The sequence below is a fragment of the Leuciscus leuciscus genome (genome assembly GCF_965113295.1).
Source record: "Leuciscus leuciscus genome assembly, chromosome: 17".
Taxonomy (NCBI): domain Eukaryota; kingdom Metazoa; phylum Chordata; class Actinopteri; order Cypriniformes; family Leuciscidae; genus Leuciscus; species Leuciscus leuciscus.
The window spans coordinates 30,911,999-30,930,586 of NC_138741.1; the positions used below are offsets into that span (position 1 = coordinate 30,911,999).

General features: G+C 41.8%; 2 protein-coding genes across 9 annotated transcripts in view; one reads left to right on the top strand and one right to left on the bottom strand.

Moving 5' to 3' along the window:
• Nucleotides 1-18,588, top strand: part of LOC309479340 (uncharacterized protein) — a gene marked incomplete at its 5' end in the record, with an annotated part of 244,765 nt that overhangs the window by 137,735 nt on the left and 88,442 nt on the right. The gene's annotated exons all lie outside the window — the stretch shown is intronic.
• The window catches only part of arel1 (apoptosis resistant E3 ubiquitin protein ligase 1), a 69,339-nt gene continuing 64,273 nt past the window's right edge, over nucleotides 13,523-18,588 (bottom strand). For 7 of the 8 annotated variants that reach the window (XM_082143430.1, XM_082143432.1, XM_082143426.1 and 4 more), the window contains 3 exons: nucleotides 18,475-18,564; nucleotides 15,864-16,039; nucleotides 13,523-15,281 (listed from right to left, as the gene is read on the bottom strand). In XM_082143430.1, coding sequence (XP_081999556.1) covers nucleotides 15,179-15,281; nucleotides 15,864-16,039; nucleotides 18,475-18,564 — 369 coding nt within the window. In that variant the 3' untranslated portion in view covers nucleotides 13,523-15,178. Of the gene's footprint in view, nucleotides 15,282-15,863; nucleotides 16,040-18,474; nucleotides 18,565-18,588 lie in introns of those variants that run through there. The other variant, XR_014199204.1, reaches the window with a different exon arrangement.

Here is an 18,588-nt window from a genome sequence, read left to right on the forward strand (position 1 = left end):
AGGAGATTGACTGGCGGGGCGATAATGAGCTCTTGGTCCAGTTAACCGAGAGACCCAGGTTTTCCAAGTGGCTGAGAAGCACTGTTCTGTGAGACACAAGCTCTGTCTCTGACTGCGCCAGAATAAGCCAGTCGTCCAGATAGTTCAGTATACACATTCCCCGTCTTCTGAGGGGAGCGAGAGCCGTGTCCATGCACTTCGTAAATGTACGGGGTGCCAAAGACAGGCCGAACGGCAGGACTGTGTATTGATATACCCGACCGTCGAAGGCGAATCTCAAGAATGGCCTGTGACGGGGTGTTATCTGGATCTGAAAGTACGCGTCCTTCAGATCGAGAGAGATAAACCAGTCTCCTGGGCGAATTTGCGCGAGGATTTGTCTGGTTGTGATCATTTTGAACGGCCGTCTCATGACGCTTTGTTCAAATGTCTCAGATCTAAAATAGGTCTTATCGCTCCGTCCTTCTTGGGTACGAGGAAGCAACGGCTGTAAAAGCCCGACTCGCTCAGAGAAGGATGGACCATTTCTATAGCCCCTTTGTGCAGCAGCTTTGCTATTTACTGCATGAAGCAGATGCGCTTGCTTCTGCATTCACTCTTGTCTCCGTCCGTGCTAAAAAGCGCGGGGGACGGCGAGCGAATTGAAGCGAATTGCCGTGTTCTATAGTGTTCAGCACCCATTTTGACATGCCCTGGATAGCTTCCCATGCTTCCGCACGCATAGCTAGGGGTCGAATGGTCTCTGGGTTCAGATCGCCGCACTGCGCGAGATGGGGAACCTGTATCAGAGAAGATGGGGCGGCGCGCGTGCCGCCGGTGCTTGAACATGGGGGGTGGTAGACAGTAGTGACTGACTGTACAGCGTATGACGGCTCGATCTTTATGGATGGGGCACATTTCGCTGTTAAAAACCTGTGTCGCGAGAGCGGCATGAGGGGTATCGTATTTGTTAGTAAGTGCGCGCACTCGTGAACGGGCGCAGGGCTTACATTTGTCACACGGCCAGTGTTTGAGCGCTTTAGAGGGTCTGCAACCCGGGGTAACTGTGTGGCAGAGCGGGCAGTGGGTAGGTGTGGGCACAGAGTCGTGGACACATTCTCTACGCTTATCACTCGAGCGGCGCGTGCCCGCTTTATGAGAGTGCACTCTGAGCGCGTTACCAGGGGAACCGTGTTTGTGTGTAGCAGTGAGCACGAGGGTGTGGGCACATTTTCTACACTTATGACACCTTCGGCGTGAGCCGGACAACCCGAATTTATACTCTTTATGAGATTTATCTGGGCCGCCTTAAAAACGGCGTTTGTGTGCAGGCGAGCGAGTTGTGTTACTGGCTCGTTGGCTGCGATGTAAGCTGCTGCAGTAGACTCTTGTAAGGGGACTGACAGAGCTGGGCACTTTGATGGCTCATAAATACTCAAGCACCATCCTTGTGAGCGGGAGGGTGCGAGATTATTTTTTTTTTTTCTCTGCCGCCAGGGCCAGATTCGAACTCGGGTCTCTGGCGCGAAAGCCTAATGTTCTGCCACTGAGCCACAGGGGCACACATAAGCTTTCAGTTAGCGCGAGCATATGACAGAGCGTCGCTCGTGGCGTACGCTCTGATATCCCTTGAGAACGGCGCAGTTGCGCGGCTCGAACAAAGGGAGAGAGAGCAGGAAGATGTCATCATGTGCTGTGACATCGTTTGTTTGCAGGCGTGCGTGTATTAAAAACAGGCTCGTTTACTGCAATATTGATATTTCTAGTCGCCTGAGCTTAGGAGGGGACTGAGAAATGTGTAAGAAATGGAGGTGAGTGACACGCGCGACCGAGACGCGGGGTAGCTTTCTTATAACGTAAAGGAAGCTAGCCCGTGACCGTCCACTTCTGAGATCCCTTGTGAGCGGCGCCTGTTTGCGCGGCTCGAACAGAGAGGGAGAGCGCGGGAAGGAGCGAGCGTCATTATGTTTTGCGTCAGCGTTTGTTTGCAGGCGTGCGTCGAAAGCCGGCCGCTGCGCGTCGGGAGGTGGGGGGGGAGAAGGAGATAGCGAGGCTCGCGGGAGGGGCTCCGGCGAGCGCTCAGCTATTGCATCCGGGTTCGGGCGAAAGCCGGCCGCTGCGCGTCGGGAGGTGGGGGGGAGAAGGAGATAGCGAGGCTCGCGGGAGGGGCTCCGGCGAGCGCTCAGCTATTGCATCTGGGTTCGGAGACAGGAGGAGGGTCCAACAAGGCGAGTCGAGCCCCATAATGACGCTCCTCGGAGAGTTCGCAGCCGCCCGAAGTAAGGGCGAGGGCTGCGAGGTCGAGGCCCAGGCAGAGAGCGCAGATCACATGGCGGTCGCTGTCGCTGAGCGGGGCTCTGCACGAGCCACAGGGGGAGCGAGGCATTTGCAACAACGCCTCGCGCTCTTATAGATGCAGTGTGTCGCGGGGCGAACACACAAACACACACAACACAGAGCAAAGAAGGATATAATCCGCCCGATAGCGGAGCAGGCAGGGAAGGCTGAAGGCTGCGAAGACGGCCGGCTTCCTCAGGCTGATATCCTCGGCGTGCTGGTCGCTTGTTTCAACGGCGGCGGCTTCCTCAGAGTCCAGCGATGCGGAGAGCGTCGCTGAAGAGACAGAAATCGGTGAAGCAGCCTCTGAGCCTCGCTTCTATACGCTAAGCCACACCCCCTCTTTCGCGGGCTGTGACGCATGAGGCGCCCCAAGCGCGCCAATTGGACGTGACGTCACGTCTAAGGCTCAGCGATAGGCTGCTGCAGTTGCCGCAGGGCAGCCAATGGGCACGCTAGTAAGCCTGCCCTAGGTCTGCGTGCTGCTGCACTGCGTTGACAAAATTATAAAAATTAAGGATAATTTTTTGGCTTCAGATCTCGAGAAAAGATGACTTTCCCGTAGCGTAAGCTAACTTACGCAATACGATAGAACCTCTCGTAAGAGAACGTTTGAATCTGGCAGTAATGTCACGAGTCACGACACTGAACATTCTAAATCCCATGGGGATAAGGTTAAATTATTATTTAACTCAAAAGGTTGAACATTTTATTTTTAAGCATGAATACAAAAATTAAACAGAGGGGGCACAAATCAGATCTGAGGGGGCATTGCCCCCTTTTGCCCCCTCGTGGCGCCGGGCCTGGTCCCAATTCAAAGGCTGCACCCTTGGAAGGTCGCATTTGAAGGCCGATTGCAGCAACGCGGCGCAATGAAGGATGTCCCAATTAAATTCTGCATCCTTCGAAGGCCGCATTCGAAGGCCGGTTGCGACATCGCGGCGTGACGAAGGCTACCCTGATTCAAAAGTGACGCCAAATGCACCCTTCGTTTCCCCGTGAAAAAAAGGATACATAAATGGATCCTTAGCAGCCTATCCTACCCCATAAGTCATTGTGCACCGGTGACGACAGCATTTTTATTTAAAAAAATTGCGGCCGAAAGTTTGGTGGTGGACGGCAAATTCACATTTAAATGTAAGTATTATGTTTTAATTTACTCATAGCTAACGAAACCACAGTTAAAAGCCACAAGTTTTTCTTTCTTATAAACTTCTTCTTAACTCCTTCGTCATCGTCACCATTGCATGGCTTCATTTTTTAGGTGGTTTGAGGCAAAACTTGTGCTAATATTAGTTTAACAATTGTTTCAGGGAGCAAGGAGCAGACTGCTCAATTTATTAAATTGCGGTCTGAAAATGAGCATTTCTTTACGGGGGCGAAAAACTCTGCCAGCGTGGCTTGGAGGTAAGACAACAACCTATTTATTGTATTTGCACTAGTCTGTCTCACCTGTGTCTTATAAGAAATATCACTCACCCTTTAAAGCCCACAACAATAAGAAAAGCAGTAGATAAGACAATGGGGTTTCACTTTATGTGTTTTTGTAGTGCTGTCATGCAAGCTATGTCTACAAAGGTTTTAACCAGATTTGAGTATCCAGAAATATGATTTCTGAAGTATTTTGTATGCATGTCCTGATGTGTCATATTTTGCAGTGTTAACAATGCACTAATCTTAAGATTGCACTTGTGCAGGACTGAATTTATTTAGATTTTTCGGTGGATTTATAATTTTGGAGGACTTTAATTTTGAAAAGCAGTCACAGACAACCTCTTAGTTCAGGAAGCAGGAAGTACTAGTAGTACTGAAATAGTTCAGCAAAATGTGGTAGCTGTGTGACATCTCTAAGCATCACCTTTCTTTTCGACGCAATGTCTGTTAGTACACAGTGTTAAATTTATTGTGTGATACATTTGAGAAGGTTATTTGATATTAAGATGTATATTTTCTTAGTTTAATTATTCTTATGTGATTGTCAATCTGTAATTTTTCTTTTGTATATTTTTACAGTTTCACAGTTGAATCATAAACTTCAGAAACGACTTGAAGTGTCCAGCAAGGTTTTTGAGTCACTGTTTAACTTACTGGATAGTTAGATGCCAGAGAAATCTAATAAGGCCAGTACAGTGAAAAGACATCAATACAACAGACTGAGAAAGACGCTCAAGAACTGTATGGAATCAAGATTTAAACATTCCAAAGTCACTATCACATCAATCTGATTTTTCAGCATAACACCGTGTCCTAACTACACGTGACGCGATAAAATTCCAGCGACAGGCAGTGTGTCTGTCCACACTAGTCGCGACGCGACTGTGAGACGCCACAACGTCAATCAAAAATCACAGCCAATCAGAACAGCGTGTGGACGGAGTCTCACGGCAAGTGCACAGCACTAGAGAGTAAACTTGACGGCACTCGCAAGAAAATGGATAAGTAGCTACATAATCAAATTCACAAATATGACACCATTTAAAAAATACATAGGCTACTGAGTTACTAAAACAATCTGTCAAATTATACACTTGTTTGTTCACAGCTTGAACGTTCATGTTTCCTGAGGTGAATCTTATCCATCTTATCCAGCTGGAGCACTAAATGATATTCAAAGTCACATTTCACGCTTTTAAAATTAAATAAAGCACATAAACAGTACCTGAGATTATCATTTCCACACTTTGTGTTTGATGTTCCAGCGCGACGTCGCAGAAAAATAGAAACCGTTTCTAAATTAGAATCGTCGCGTGTCGTCGTTGCGCCTGGTAAGGATAAAACCTCTGATTAACATGGAAAAGATACCTTTTATCGCGTGTCGCGGCGTCGCGTCGGGTAAGGACAAAAACTCTGATTAACATGGAAAAGATACCTTTTGTCGCGTGTAGTTAGGACACGTAGTAATGGTGCGTTCACACCGGACGCGAATAGCACGTCAGGCGCGAGTGATTTCAATGTTAAGGGCTCTGACAGAGACAACACGAGCAACGTGCTCCCTTTCATAGTCTACACGTCGGACGCAAGCAACTTGCAGTATCGCCCCCACCAACAACGCATAGTATTGCATGCAATGGTGCGTCGCATATCAAAAACTGGGACGACGCATTTTGCTACGCATAGACGCATAATGGCGGCCGAAGCGTAGCGATGCGTAGCCTTGCAGGCGCGTATGCGTATCGATGCGTTGACTCTGTAAGAGCCCTTAGTCAATGCAAAGACGCGTATATAGGCCTTTCACACAGGACGCGGTATGCACGGTGCGCATCATTGGCGTGCTCACGCGAACGCCGCGGTCAAAGTTCAAAATAGTTCAACTTTTGCCGCTGCGCTCTGTGACGATTACCAGCGCGGCCAATAGAATCGGGGGATCCAAACAAGCACGGAAATCAAAATGGATGAACGGCTAGTACTGTGTGTGTCGGAATTTCCTGAGCTGTACGATACAAGTTTGAGGTCGTATAGGGACATCGTCAGGAAAGCTGTATTCACAAATCAGTATTTTATGAGGATTTGATGCTCAAGAAACATTTATGATTATTATCACTGTTGAAAACCGTTATTTACATTTTTATTTCAGGATTCTTTTATGAATGGAAAGTTCAAAAGAACAGCATTTATCTGAAATAGAATCTTTTGTAACATTATAAATGTAGAACGGGACAGATACATTGTTTGCTGCTGACCGAAAGGAGGAACAACAGACGTGATAGAGCTCCCGCTAAAAGTTTTTAAAACTCCGCCTACGTCATAGCTGCGCAAACCGCGTTGTATCTGAAGGGCAACGCTGAACCCAGCGGCAAGCGCCGCGCATACCGCGTCCTGTGTGAAAGGCCCATTACGAGCGAATGATTTATGTAGTGCTTTTTGTGCATTCTCGCGTTTGACGCGAATTCGCGTCTGCCGCTCGAGTTGAAAAATCTGAACTGTAAGATTATAAGCATGGCAGAAGGTCAGACAGACTCAGCAGATCTTAAAGGCACAGTTGAAGATGTGCACTCTGTCAGCGCACATTCCTCAAAAGCATCAAGTCGTTCTTCAAGGGCATCCAGTCGCCACTCAAGCGCCAGAAGAGCGGTTTACAAAGCAAGAGCAAAAGCGGAAGCCGCGCAAGCCAGAGCAGCATATGCTAAAAGAGAAATAGAATTGAAAGTTGAACAGGCACGACTTCAAGCAACTCTGGAGGCTTTGCAAGAGGAAAAAGAAAAGGATGCTGCTTTGGTAGAAGCTCAGGAACTGGAGGAAGCATTGTAAGAAACAGAACGTAGCGCAGCCAGCAGAGTATCAGTTCCTGTTCCAATCGAGGACAGTCGAATCAGAACAACAGATTATGTGAAAACACAATCTAAAGTCAGTAGTGGTATACTACCATCTAGTGGAGGAAAAGAAACTCAACCACCACTTCAAGCTTCTCACTTAGTAAGTCCAATTAAAAGTGAGTCAGATTTAAAAAAATTACCAATTAGTTCACAAAACATGGACATTGGAGCAGACATGAATCAAAAAGGCACTAAAATGCAGTACTCTCCTTATCACTACCAAATGCAGAGTAGACCTCCTGATAAAGGAGACATTACATATGACCTCGCAAAGTATGTAGCTTGTACGCAACTTGTGACAGCAGGGCTTACTTACTTTGATGACAAGCCCATTAATTACTGGGCATGGAAATCATCTTTCCAAGGTGCTATTTCTGGTCTGGGTCTTTCCCCAGCAGAAGAGCTTGATCTATTAATTAAATACCTGGGTAGAGAATCTTCTGAACATGCACAGAGACTGAAAATGGTTCACATCAGAAATAATTTAGCTGCGCTGATAATGACATGGCAGAGGCTTGAAGAAATATATGGTTCTCCATAAGCAATTGAACATGCTCTTTTTGCCAAACTAGAAGACTTCCCTAGAGTGACAAACAAAGACCCACAAAAGCTTCGAGATTTAGGAGACATCCTCTCAGAACTAGAAGCTGCTAAGCTTGAAGGATACTTACCAGGTCTGGCATATTTGAACACTTCTAAGGAATCCTATTGTGGAAAAACTTCCATATAACAATCAAGAAAAGTGGATGTCATTTGGATCCAAATAAGCAAGAACATCATGTTGCTTTTCCACCTTTCTCAGTGTTTGCAAATTTTGTTCGTTCAGAAGCAAAAGCACGTACAGATCCAAAAGCATGTACAGATCCGAGTTTCAGTACGTTTCCTCATGTGAAATACGAGAAAGGAGAAAGGTTTGAGAGACAAAGACAAATGCCAATATCTGTTCACAAGACTCAAATTAATCCTTCAACTAAAATACAATCTGAACAGGAAAAGAGATCAGTTAGCCCGAACAAAAGCTGTCCAATACATGGGAAACCTCATCCTTTGAGAAGATGCAGAGGGTTCAGAAAGAAATTTCTACAAGATAGAATGCAGTTCCTGAAAGAGCGGTCTGTGTGTTACTGTTGCTGTTCTTCTACAGACCATCTTGCCAAAAACTGCTCTGTAGAAGTTCAGTGCAAAGAGTGCAGTAGTGATCGTCATCCTTCAGCTTTTCATCCAGGTCCTGCCCCCTGGAAATCTCAGTCATCTACCCCTACCTCAGAGCATGGCGGGCAGAAATACAAATCAGATAATCATGAGGTTACATCTGAGTGCACGGAAGCCTGCGGAGAAGGTCTGAGTGCACGGTCTTGTTAAAAAATGTGTCTAGTTTCCGTCTATCCAGCTGGACACAAAGACAAAGCAAAGAGGATGTATGCTATCGTAGATGAGCACAGCAACCGCTCTTTGGTGAGAAAAGATTTCTTTGACATCTTTAACATCAAAACAACTCCATTTCCCTACACACTGAAAACATGTGCAGGCCTTTTAGAGACAGCGGGGAGAAGAATTTCTGATTTCATTGTGGAGTCCATTGATGGAAAGATAAGTCTACCTTTCCCTACTCTTCGAGAAAGTAATCAGAAACAGAAATTCCAACTCCTGGTGCAGTGTTCCATCACAGCCACTTGAGACACATAGCACAAGAAATACCACCTCTCAACTCTGATGCTGAGATTCTTCTTTTACTGGGCAGAGACATCCTGCAAGTACACAAAGTACGCAAACAAATTAATGGTCCAAATGACCATGCCCTTTTGAGCCCTTTTGCTCAAAAACTGGATTTGGGCTGGGTTGTCGTTGGGGATGTGTGTCTCAGAGGAGCTCATAGGACATCTTCAGTTCATACTTTCAAGACTTTCATTTTAGATAATGGCCGTCACTTTCTGAGTCCATGCTATAGTCAAATCAAGGTAAAAGAGAAGTTGGATGTTAATCCACAATGGCAACAACCTCTAGATTCTGTTAGTGCCGGATGGTGAAAGTGTTGGTTATTCAGTTTTGTCCTACACTGCAAATGATCATAAGATTGCTCCATCTATGGAAGACACTAGGTTTCTTCAGATCATAGACAAAATCGTTTTTTTAAAGACAGCTGCAACAGTTGGGTTGCTCCACTTCCCTTTCATGAGACCAGACAGTCTACCCAACAACAGAGACTATGCATTCAAACGTCTTCTCGCGCTGCGAAACACTCTGAACAAACGATCACAGATGAAAGCACACTTCCTAGATTTTATGGATAACTTGCTAAAAAATGAGCATGCAGAAATTGCACCACCTCTTCAGCAAGGTCAGGAAGTGTGGTACTTGCCGCTGTTTGGGGTGTACCACCCTAAGAAACCTGACAAAATTGAGGGAGTTTCACTGAACAATGTACTTCTCACAGGCCCTGATTTGAATAACAGCCTGCTAGGGGTCCTGATGAGATTCCGTAAAGAGCCTGTGGCTATTACTGCTGACATACAGCACATGTTCCATTGTTTTCTGGTTAGGGAGGATCATAGGGATTATCTTAGGTTCCTGTGGTACAGAAACAACGACCTTGACAACAAAATTGTGGATCACAGAATGCGTGTCCATGTTTTTGGGAATAGCCCATCACCAGCAGTGGCTATCTATGGCCTACGGAGAGCAGCCAAAGAACATGAAGAGAGATTCGGCAGTGACACCAGAAAGCTGGTGGAGAAGGAGTTCTATGTTGATGACATGCTGAAATCATGTGCAACAAAGGCAGAGGCGATCGACCTTCTCAAACGTACACAAGAAATGCTTGCAGTGTCTAACCTTAGACTGCACAAGATTATCTCTAACTGTCTAAATGTGATTGAAGCCTTTCCTTTGGAAGATCGTGCTGAGGGTATTAAAGATCTGCAACTTTTCTCAAATGGCCTTCCCATTCTACGTAGTCTTGGTGTGTCCTGGAATGTTGCAACAGACTCTTTCATGTTTCATGTTTCAGACGATGACAAGCCTTTCAGTAGGAGAGGCGTCCTATCTACCGTGAATGGCTTTGTATGACCCTCTTGGATTCCTTGGTCCTGTCACTATACAAGGAAGGTTACTGTTGAGGAACTTACCAAACAAGGTGAGGGCTGGGATTCCCCTTTGTAGACCTGTGAAAGGATTATTGATATCTTAGATACTGTTGCCGTGGCAATGCATCAAACTTTAATATTCTTTTTGGATGCTTTTGAGACTCTTCTCATGCTTGGAATTGCATGAAACTCGACAGACACATCACATTTATTAGCCAGTAGACGTGCAAAGTTTCAAAAACGGGCGTGGTGCAGGGGCTCAGTAGCGCCATCTTTTGACAAAAATGGGGGGTTAGTTTTATCTACAGCAACAAAACTCGGTATGTATATTGTTTTTATCAAGCCGGATAACTTTCTAATTTACAGTCATTAGCTCCGACCAGCAGGAAGTCAGATATTTTGGTTTGAATGTGGATTTTGGACCATTTTCTCCCTCTCTGTATCTGCGTTGAAAAGGTTTCAGGGGATTTTGGGGCCCTTAACGTGCTCGGAAACTCTTGAAACTTTGCATACAGGTCAGAACCCGCGTCCATCAGGACCGGGCTGAAGCTGGTACCCGGGGTGTGGCAAGGGGGCTCAACAGCTCCCCCTTGAACGGAGTCCGAAAACTTGGTCCATATATCAAACATGCTTGCATGTAATAATATGAAACTCGGCACATATATAGATCTATATATATATAGTCAATTTCTTTCTTTTGCTGAACAGAAAGGAATATATCTAGAAGAATGTCAGTAACCAGACAGTTTTAGATACCATTGACTTCCATAGTATATTTTTTTCCTACTATGGAAGTCAATGGTATCTAAAACTGTCTGGTTACTCACATTCTTCTAGATATCTTCCTTTCTCTTCAGCAGAAGAAAGAAATTCATACAGGTTTGAAACAACATGAGGGTGAGTATATGATGACAGAATTTTCATTTTTCGGTGGAGTATCCCTTTAAGTTTGCCAATGACCATTTGGATGATCCAGAGAAGTCATGGGAGAAAGTCATGTGGTCAGATGAGACCAAAATAGAACTTTTTGGTCATAATTCCACTAAACATGTTTGGAGGAAGAAGAATGATGAGTACCATCCCAAGAACACCATCCCTACTGTAAAGCATGGGGGTGGTAGCATCATGCTTTGGGGGTGTTTTTCTGCACATGGGACAGGGCGACTGCACTGTATTAAGGAGAGGATGACCAGGGCCATGTATTGCGAGATTTTGGGGAACAACCTCCTTCCCTCAGTTAGAGCATTGAAGATGGGTCGAGGCTGGGTCCTCCAACATGACAATAACCCGAAGCACACAGCCAGGATAACCAAGGAGTGGCTCTGTAAGAAGCATATCAAGGTTTTGGCGTGGCCTAGCCAGTCTCCAGAACTAAACCCAATAGAGAATCTTTGGAGGGAGCTCAAACTCCGTGTTTCTCAGCGACAGCCCAGAAACCTGACTGATCTAGAGAAGATCTGTGTGGAGGAGTGGGCCTGGTGAAAAACTACAGGAAACGTTTGACCTCTGTAATTGCAAACAAAGGCTACTGTACCAAATATTAACATTGATTTTCTCAGGTGTTCAAATACTTATTTGCAGCTGTATCATACAAATAAATAGTTAAAAAATCATACATTGTGATTTCTGGATTTTTTTTTTTTAGATTATGTCTCTCACAGTGGACATGCACCTACGATGACAATTTCAGACCCCTCCATGATTTCTAAGTGGGAGAACTTGCAAAATAGCAGGGTGTTCAAATACTTATTTTCCTCACTGTATATATGTGGTTGGATAAATCTTTTTTCGCTGTTAAACTATGTTTTAAACTGCAAACATTTCCATTTATTACACACTGCATTTCCATGTATATGGAATTCCATGTACATGATCAAAGTCTACTTTCTGTCACAGTTAGGAGTTTATTTTCTTTGTTTAAAATGTTCTTTGTCTCTGTCTTCCTCTGTCTGTCCTTCCCCTCCCCCTCACTCCACCAAGTCTCATTCTCTCTGTGTTTATGTGTGCGTGTGTGAGTGATTGTGTGACAAGAGTTTAACCCTTGTTTAAGTTTAAGGCCTTGTCTTTTTGGATATATATCTTTTTTTTATTACAAAATATGCATATAACCCATATATTTTAAATGTATTGTTTGCTTTACATTAAATTAAGATTATATGTTTGGTAACTGAACCTGAATGAATTTAAAATGAATGTGCTATATTTCAGATCAATATATTTGGTTTCCATAAATTTTAACTTTATTCTGATCTGAATTATAAATAATTTATTTCTGTATAAAATAATACTACCACTAAAAAACACATTTGATTTTTCTTTTTTAATCCATGTAGAATGTGTAACTTAAAAATAAACAGATTAGTGCTCTGTTTGAGGACAATAAATGAAAACCAATGCGATATGATGAATGTCCAAAAGATGGCACCGTCAGACTTTTTAAATGGGGTTGGATAAATATTTTTTGTTTTTAAACAATGTTTGTGTGTGCGTGTGCGTGTGCGCGTGTGTGATTTTGGTTGGGTGACAGTTGTAGGTTACAGTTTGACAAGAGTTTATAGTTTGACAAAAGCACAATGTTGTGTTTTATTGCGAGTGTACACAAATATAACTAAACACTTTGCAGTTTGAATGATGTCCTGTATGAACAAAATGACAGAGTATGTATTTATGTCTCCATTGTTCAATCGGTCCTCACACAAATACACACTCACACAATATATTGTGCATTCCAGCATTGCATTCTTGACATTGCAGCCTATTCATTATAGCCGTAATAAAATATAATAATAATAAAATAGGTAACCTAACATATAAAAATTACACTGCTCTGTTTAAAAAGTCAGTAGCCTACAATTCCTACCACTCACAGTAAGCACCGCTCCACTGTGATGTTTCCAAGCACATTTTTGCGCATGTGAAGAGGATGATTTTTTCCGTCGATATTGGAACGTGAGTGAAGTACAAAGCCTATAATAAAGAATCATTTAGCATCCAAATACATCGCAAATGTTGAAACATTTTGATTCTAATGAGAGTTACGTGAGCCCAACACTGCTTACTTTCACTTTTGCTGTAAATTATTTAGTTTTGGCTTGTTTATAGTTTTTTTTAAATTCTTGTTCTGTTCTGAATATCATTCAATTTAAAGGATTTGTTGAGGAATATTTTGAGTGCATCACAAAATCAGAATAATTCTCTCGTTTTAGTGATCCCCTAGTTAATTGTTTTGCCATTGTTCTAATCAGGTCAGGCAAGTAATATTCTCTGTGTCTTGTCCCTTAAAAATAAATAAATAAATAAATACAATTATATAAATATAGCTACGAGCAGCGATAGTGGGCCCAATCTACTTAATTTTTTTTGAGAATAAGAATAATTTAAGTGCAAATTATCTGGCTTCTTACTAGCATGTTAGACGAATAGCACGAATTGTTATTTTTATACATTGTTGAATTAAATGTTAAATTGAAAGTTTTAGAAACAATGCACTTATTTTTCATCCATACCTTTAATTACATTTTTGAGCCAGTGAATGTATAAACACTGGTGTGTTGTTGTTTTTTGGCATGAATTTATTATTCTCAAAAATATGCTTTATACTTTGCACTATAATAATGAACTGAATTTCAGATTTCATGAATAAATATGCATAACACAATATTTACTAACACAGTAGAGATAACTACTCTACTGATAAAAGACTCATTCAATTGAATATTTAAGTCATAAAGTAACACAAGTCTGAGCTAAAAGACATCAATGCAATGATTTATAATGGTATGTGGCACTTTATTACACTTCATTTCTTGCTTCCCCTTAGCACACTCAAAACTTTCTTTCTGGCTACTGATATATGCTTTCTTAATGCTGGACTAAATTAGGAATTTTAGCTTTTACTAAAGCTGATCCATAGCATTATGCTTTAGATTGTGCATCACCCAACATTTTTTTAATGACATTTACAATGAATGAATTAATGAATAATGTTCATATAATGTGCATATAATGCACAGAAATTTTGAAACTCTAGTCTAACTTCATGTAAAAAGAAAATGTGTGTTTAAAGAGAGAGAGAGAGAGAGAGAGAGAGATAGAGAGAGGGAGAAATAGAGAGAGAGGGGGAGAGAGAGAGAGAAAGAGAGAGAGAGAAAGAAAGAGATAGAGATAGACAGACAGACAGACAGACAGACAGATAGATAGATAGATATATAGATAGATAGATAGATAGATAGATAGATAGATAGATAGATAAAGACAAAGGCAAGAGCACAGTGTAACATCAGGGTAGTTATGTTTTAGCATTTTTTTAATCCCTGCAAATGGTTTGTAGTGGTCACAAAAGGACACTCCAGATTAGCATGTGACCTCATAGAATATTGCTACAGGCTCTATACAGTAGAAAAAAGGTCACTAATGTTCAACAGTCAGCCTTTGTGCATTATGATTTTTCCCATATGATTAACTTCAATTTTGTAGCGGCATTAACTGAACCAAATGATAAAAAGAGCATCAGTTATTTATAAAACAAGCAAAGCCAGTGTTTGTTGTTTGGGGACTTGTTGGTATGATGCATAGATGTTACTCAAATATTTCAGAATAACAGTAGAAAGGAGAAGTTAAAGTAGTACAAATACGTTTTTGTAATAATATTTTAAATGTACATCTTACCTTAATTTGATCATAACTAGTTTCCTATATATGATCATTAATAATAAATGTTCAAAATAAAAAGTAAGGAGCTCAAGAGAAGAGCAAAGACCACATCTGATAAATGTGCAAGTCAGCTGTCTGACATCTGAAAAAACATCAAACATTAACTGTTTCGGGTAACAGTCGCCAAAACAGCTGCAACTGAAACACTATCGACATTTCTGAGAAAAGCAGATTTGATTTATGAAATGCCCATTAAACAAATTTCACAAAAAAAAAAAAAAGAAATAAGATGTTAATGTGGTATGTGACAACGTGTCTAAGGTCCCTTCTTCATAGATATCAACTGAACAGTTGCAGGGGAAATGCATACACTGTATAAATAAAGTATACAATGAAACAGAAGTTATATTCATTACCTTCCCTGATCAGTTAAGGCCCAAGTGCAGAGGTTATGCAGTAATTCCCAATATCCCATATTCTACTACGCTCCATAAAAAAAGTTATATTTATGCCAAATGCAAAACAAGAATCCTGACACTTAGGCCATTTAATTATGTCTTCACTCACAAGAAAGATAGGCAACTATTTAAAAAAAACACAAAAAAAAACACAAAAAAAAACTTGCTTTTCTTCTTATTTTCATCTTGTAGAACAATCTTTTGATACATATGTACATAACTCCTGAATCCTGCCAGAGGCATCTTGTGATCAAAGTCCGTCATTTACAGCACACTGTAAAGTGCACTGGGGTGAGATGTTCATAAAAAAAGGTTTGGAGATTACTCTCTGTTTCTGCCAGAGCTGAACTGATGTTCAAAGCATTCCAAAGCCCTCGCTCCCCTCACTGATGGCCAGCTTCAGCAGCTTGTGGAGCTCCTCGTAGGAGTCATACGTTGGGAGGCACAGCTGGTTAAAACTGAACAGGAGAGGAGTTAAACATGCAATCCTAATTTAAACAGATATTTTTTTCATTATTAAATTATATATTTAATTATATAATTATATAAATTATAGATATTTTTAAAACTATATTCATTTTGCAAGAAATTTATAATTATATTTAACAATATTAAATACGGTTATAAGACTGATAGTTTCGGTCCTGCATTGGTGAATTTAGCTCCAACCCTGATCAAACTCATTTACCTGTCATTTTATTGTAATCCTAAAGACCATGCTTAATTTGTTCAGGTGTATTTGATTAGAGTTGGAATTAAACTCTGATACTGGCTCTCAGGAAATCTGTTCCATCAAGGGGTAGCATTAACCGTACATTTTCTTTCATTGACTGAATGCTTTTAGCAGTGATGGAAAAATCTGAAGGCCGTCCGTTTATTTTGACAGATTACATACATTAAATATTGAAGAACAGTTGATATGCTGTATATATTTAGCAAAATGTTCCTCTCTAGACTCTATTAATTTCACATTTAATTCTGCGAATTGGATTTTGGTCCCTCTGTTGAAGTGAGGGAATGTTTGGTGTGTGTGTGCTCACCAGGTGTGTGCGGTGGGCAGCGTGCTGTGTGTGGGAGCTGCAATGATCTGGAAGGACGGGCAGAGAGTGTTGAAGCCACCAGGTGGGAGCTGCGAGGAGCCAGTGGTGAACTGTAACAAACGTGCCAGTTCTTCCTGTGTGAAGGATGACACTACTGCCCAGAACCACTTCATCACCTAAACAACAGGAGAATCAGGATAAATTCACACTTTCATCCCCTGCTGTGATCTCTCAGCATATTAATGTGAACTCATACACATTCCCAATATCAAACCATTATATACAAAATATACAACATAGATAGGCATTATCAGATATCATACTATTGTGAATATAATGTTTGCCACCGGTCTGATTTTCTGTATTTTAGCATATTTTCAGTCTTCAAGAACAGCCTATAATGCATTTAATTGACCAGTCATAGACAAAAACACAAAACTGTCATGCATTAAATATATACAATATATAACACCCAATGTTCCTGTGTGAATAAGTGATTGCCCCCTAAGAGCCAATAAGTAGCTACACTCCCATTAGCTTCAATATCATTTCGGTTACTGATGTAACCTCAATTCCATGAGATAACGGGAACAAACATTGTGTCAGTTATTGCTGACGCTATGGGGGAAACTCTGTGTCTCAGAATACTGAAGCCTGATTGGATCACGTCTGTGCACGACAAATGGCATTTCAAGACATTAAGTTTAAATAATGGTGACACTTGAGGACCACCACATTGGCCATTGCTCATGCGATTGCCTGGGCTGTGGACTTAGTAGTGCGCAGGGTGAGGCTGGTTGCGCCGCACAGCTCTTTAAAGGCAGCTGGGTCCGGTCCAGACAGAGGATTTTGACTTGGTAAACTTGGAGAAGTGCCATGGTGTGAAGAGCGGATCCAGTGACAAGCTGTCGTAAAAATTGTTCTGATTTTTTTCTGACAGTGTAGGCTAGCCTAGGGCTAGGCTGCTTGGCAGCCATATAGTGTGCAAATAAACTGACACACACAAACACACACTATAGTTGTTTTTGCAGAACAGAATCGCCATGCTGTTCTTGGCTCTTAATCAAATCCTTTTCACACCCATCAGGAGTCATGTTGAGTACCAACTAGGGATGGTAAGATTCACCGATTCGCATCAGTGCATCGGCATAACAGTTAATGATGCAATGCACCGATTTTAATGCATCGGATACAAGTTGGCTTTGAAATCGCGATGCATTGTTTCTAACATATATTTGCATCTGTAAAAAACAATTTATTTAAAATTATTAGTAGATGCGCTATACTTTTATTATTTAGAAAGTGACCAATAATTTGTGACCAATATTTTATATGTAGATTGGTTTCTCCTCTCTAAACTGTTTCTCAAGTGGATACTTCTCTCATCACCACTGCTGCTACGTGAATATGACGATTACAGTGACATACAGGAGTGAACATCATACAGGAGTGACACGTGAACATCAGACGATCCAAACATAGACACGATTGCTTGTTCTGACAGAAAAAAACTGTTCACTGATAACAAAGACCTTCAGATCGCTGAGTTTCCACACATTCAGAATGTTTTTATTTTTCTTTTGTATTTTGGTGTGTTTAATAATTCAGAATGGATCCGTATAGTATGCAGTCCTTTGGCATGCATTGCATAGATAAGCTCTAACGTTATCTATTCTGTTTCTGTACCGGAGAATTTCTCTCCCTCCGAGGCGGCATGTGAGACGGAGCAACTCACACTCTGCAGCCATGCCTTGTTCACCCACAGCTTCAGCCAGGCCCAGTTCTACGGGTTGCACCCTCAAACTCAAGCAAGAGCACCCTCAGCTGATAATGTAATAATATATTGGCAAAACATATATTTGGCAAATGCTCCTATGCATTTGTGTTTGCGCTATGGAGAACGTCAAATTAATCTATTTTCAAAGTATTTTTGCAGCGGTGAGCAATGTAACCATTCATAGACAGTTGATTTCTTGAACGTAATGGCGAACCAGAGGTATTTAAGTTAGTCAGAGTCTCACCGCTCAAAACGCCAGAGTTTTTATTCAGTGCTGCTGAGTTATGCAGGCTCGCGAAACCTAAAAATATTTTGGTATGTGCATCCCTTCCACACACATATGAAAAAGCACAAACAGGGCACCGTTGCCCTTGAAACATCAAAAAAAAATTGGCTTGTTTTCGCTCCACACATTCATCAATGAACCTTGGGTGCCCATGACCCCTACACCGGTTTACAGGGTTATCCTACCACTTTTTGTAGGTACTAACCACTGCATACTGGGAACACCCCACAAGACTATTGGCTGTTGACTGTTTTGGATATGATCTGACCCAGTCATCTAGCCATTACTATTTGGCACTTGTCAAAGACGCTCAGATCTTTTTGCTTGCCCATTTTTCCTGCTTCCAACATATGGAATTCAAGAATTGACTATTTACTTGCTGCTTAATATATCCCATCCCTTGACAGGTGCCATTGTAATGATACAATCAATATTATTCACTTCACCTGTCAGTGGTTTTATTGTTAATCCGTCTATATAACCCATGTTAGCTGCATACCTTGAAAAACTAATGAAATACATTCTTTTTTAAATGTTAAATCACTCACCTTTTCTCTGAAGTGCCATGACCCTCCAACAATAACAGCGTGAGATTTAAAGTCCTGTACGTTAATATCTCCTGTACCACACATCAACAACTGAGAACAGGACAGAACAGTCAA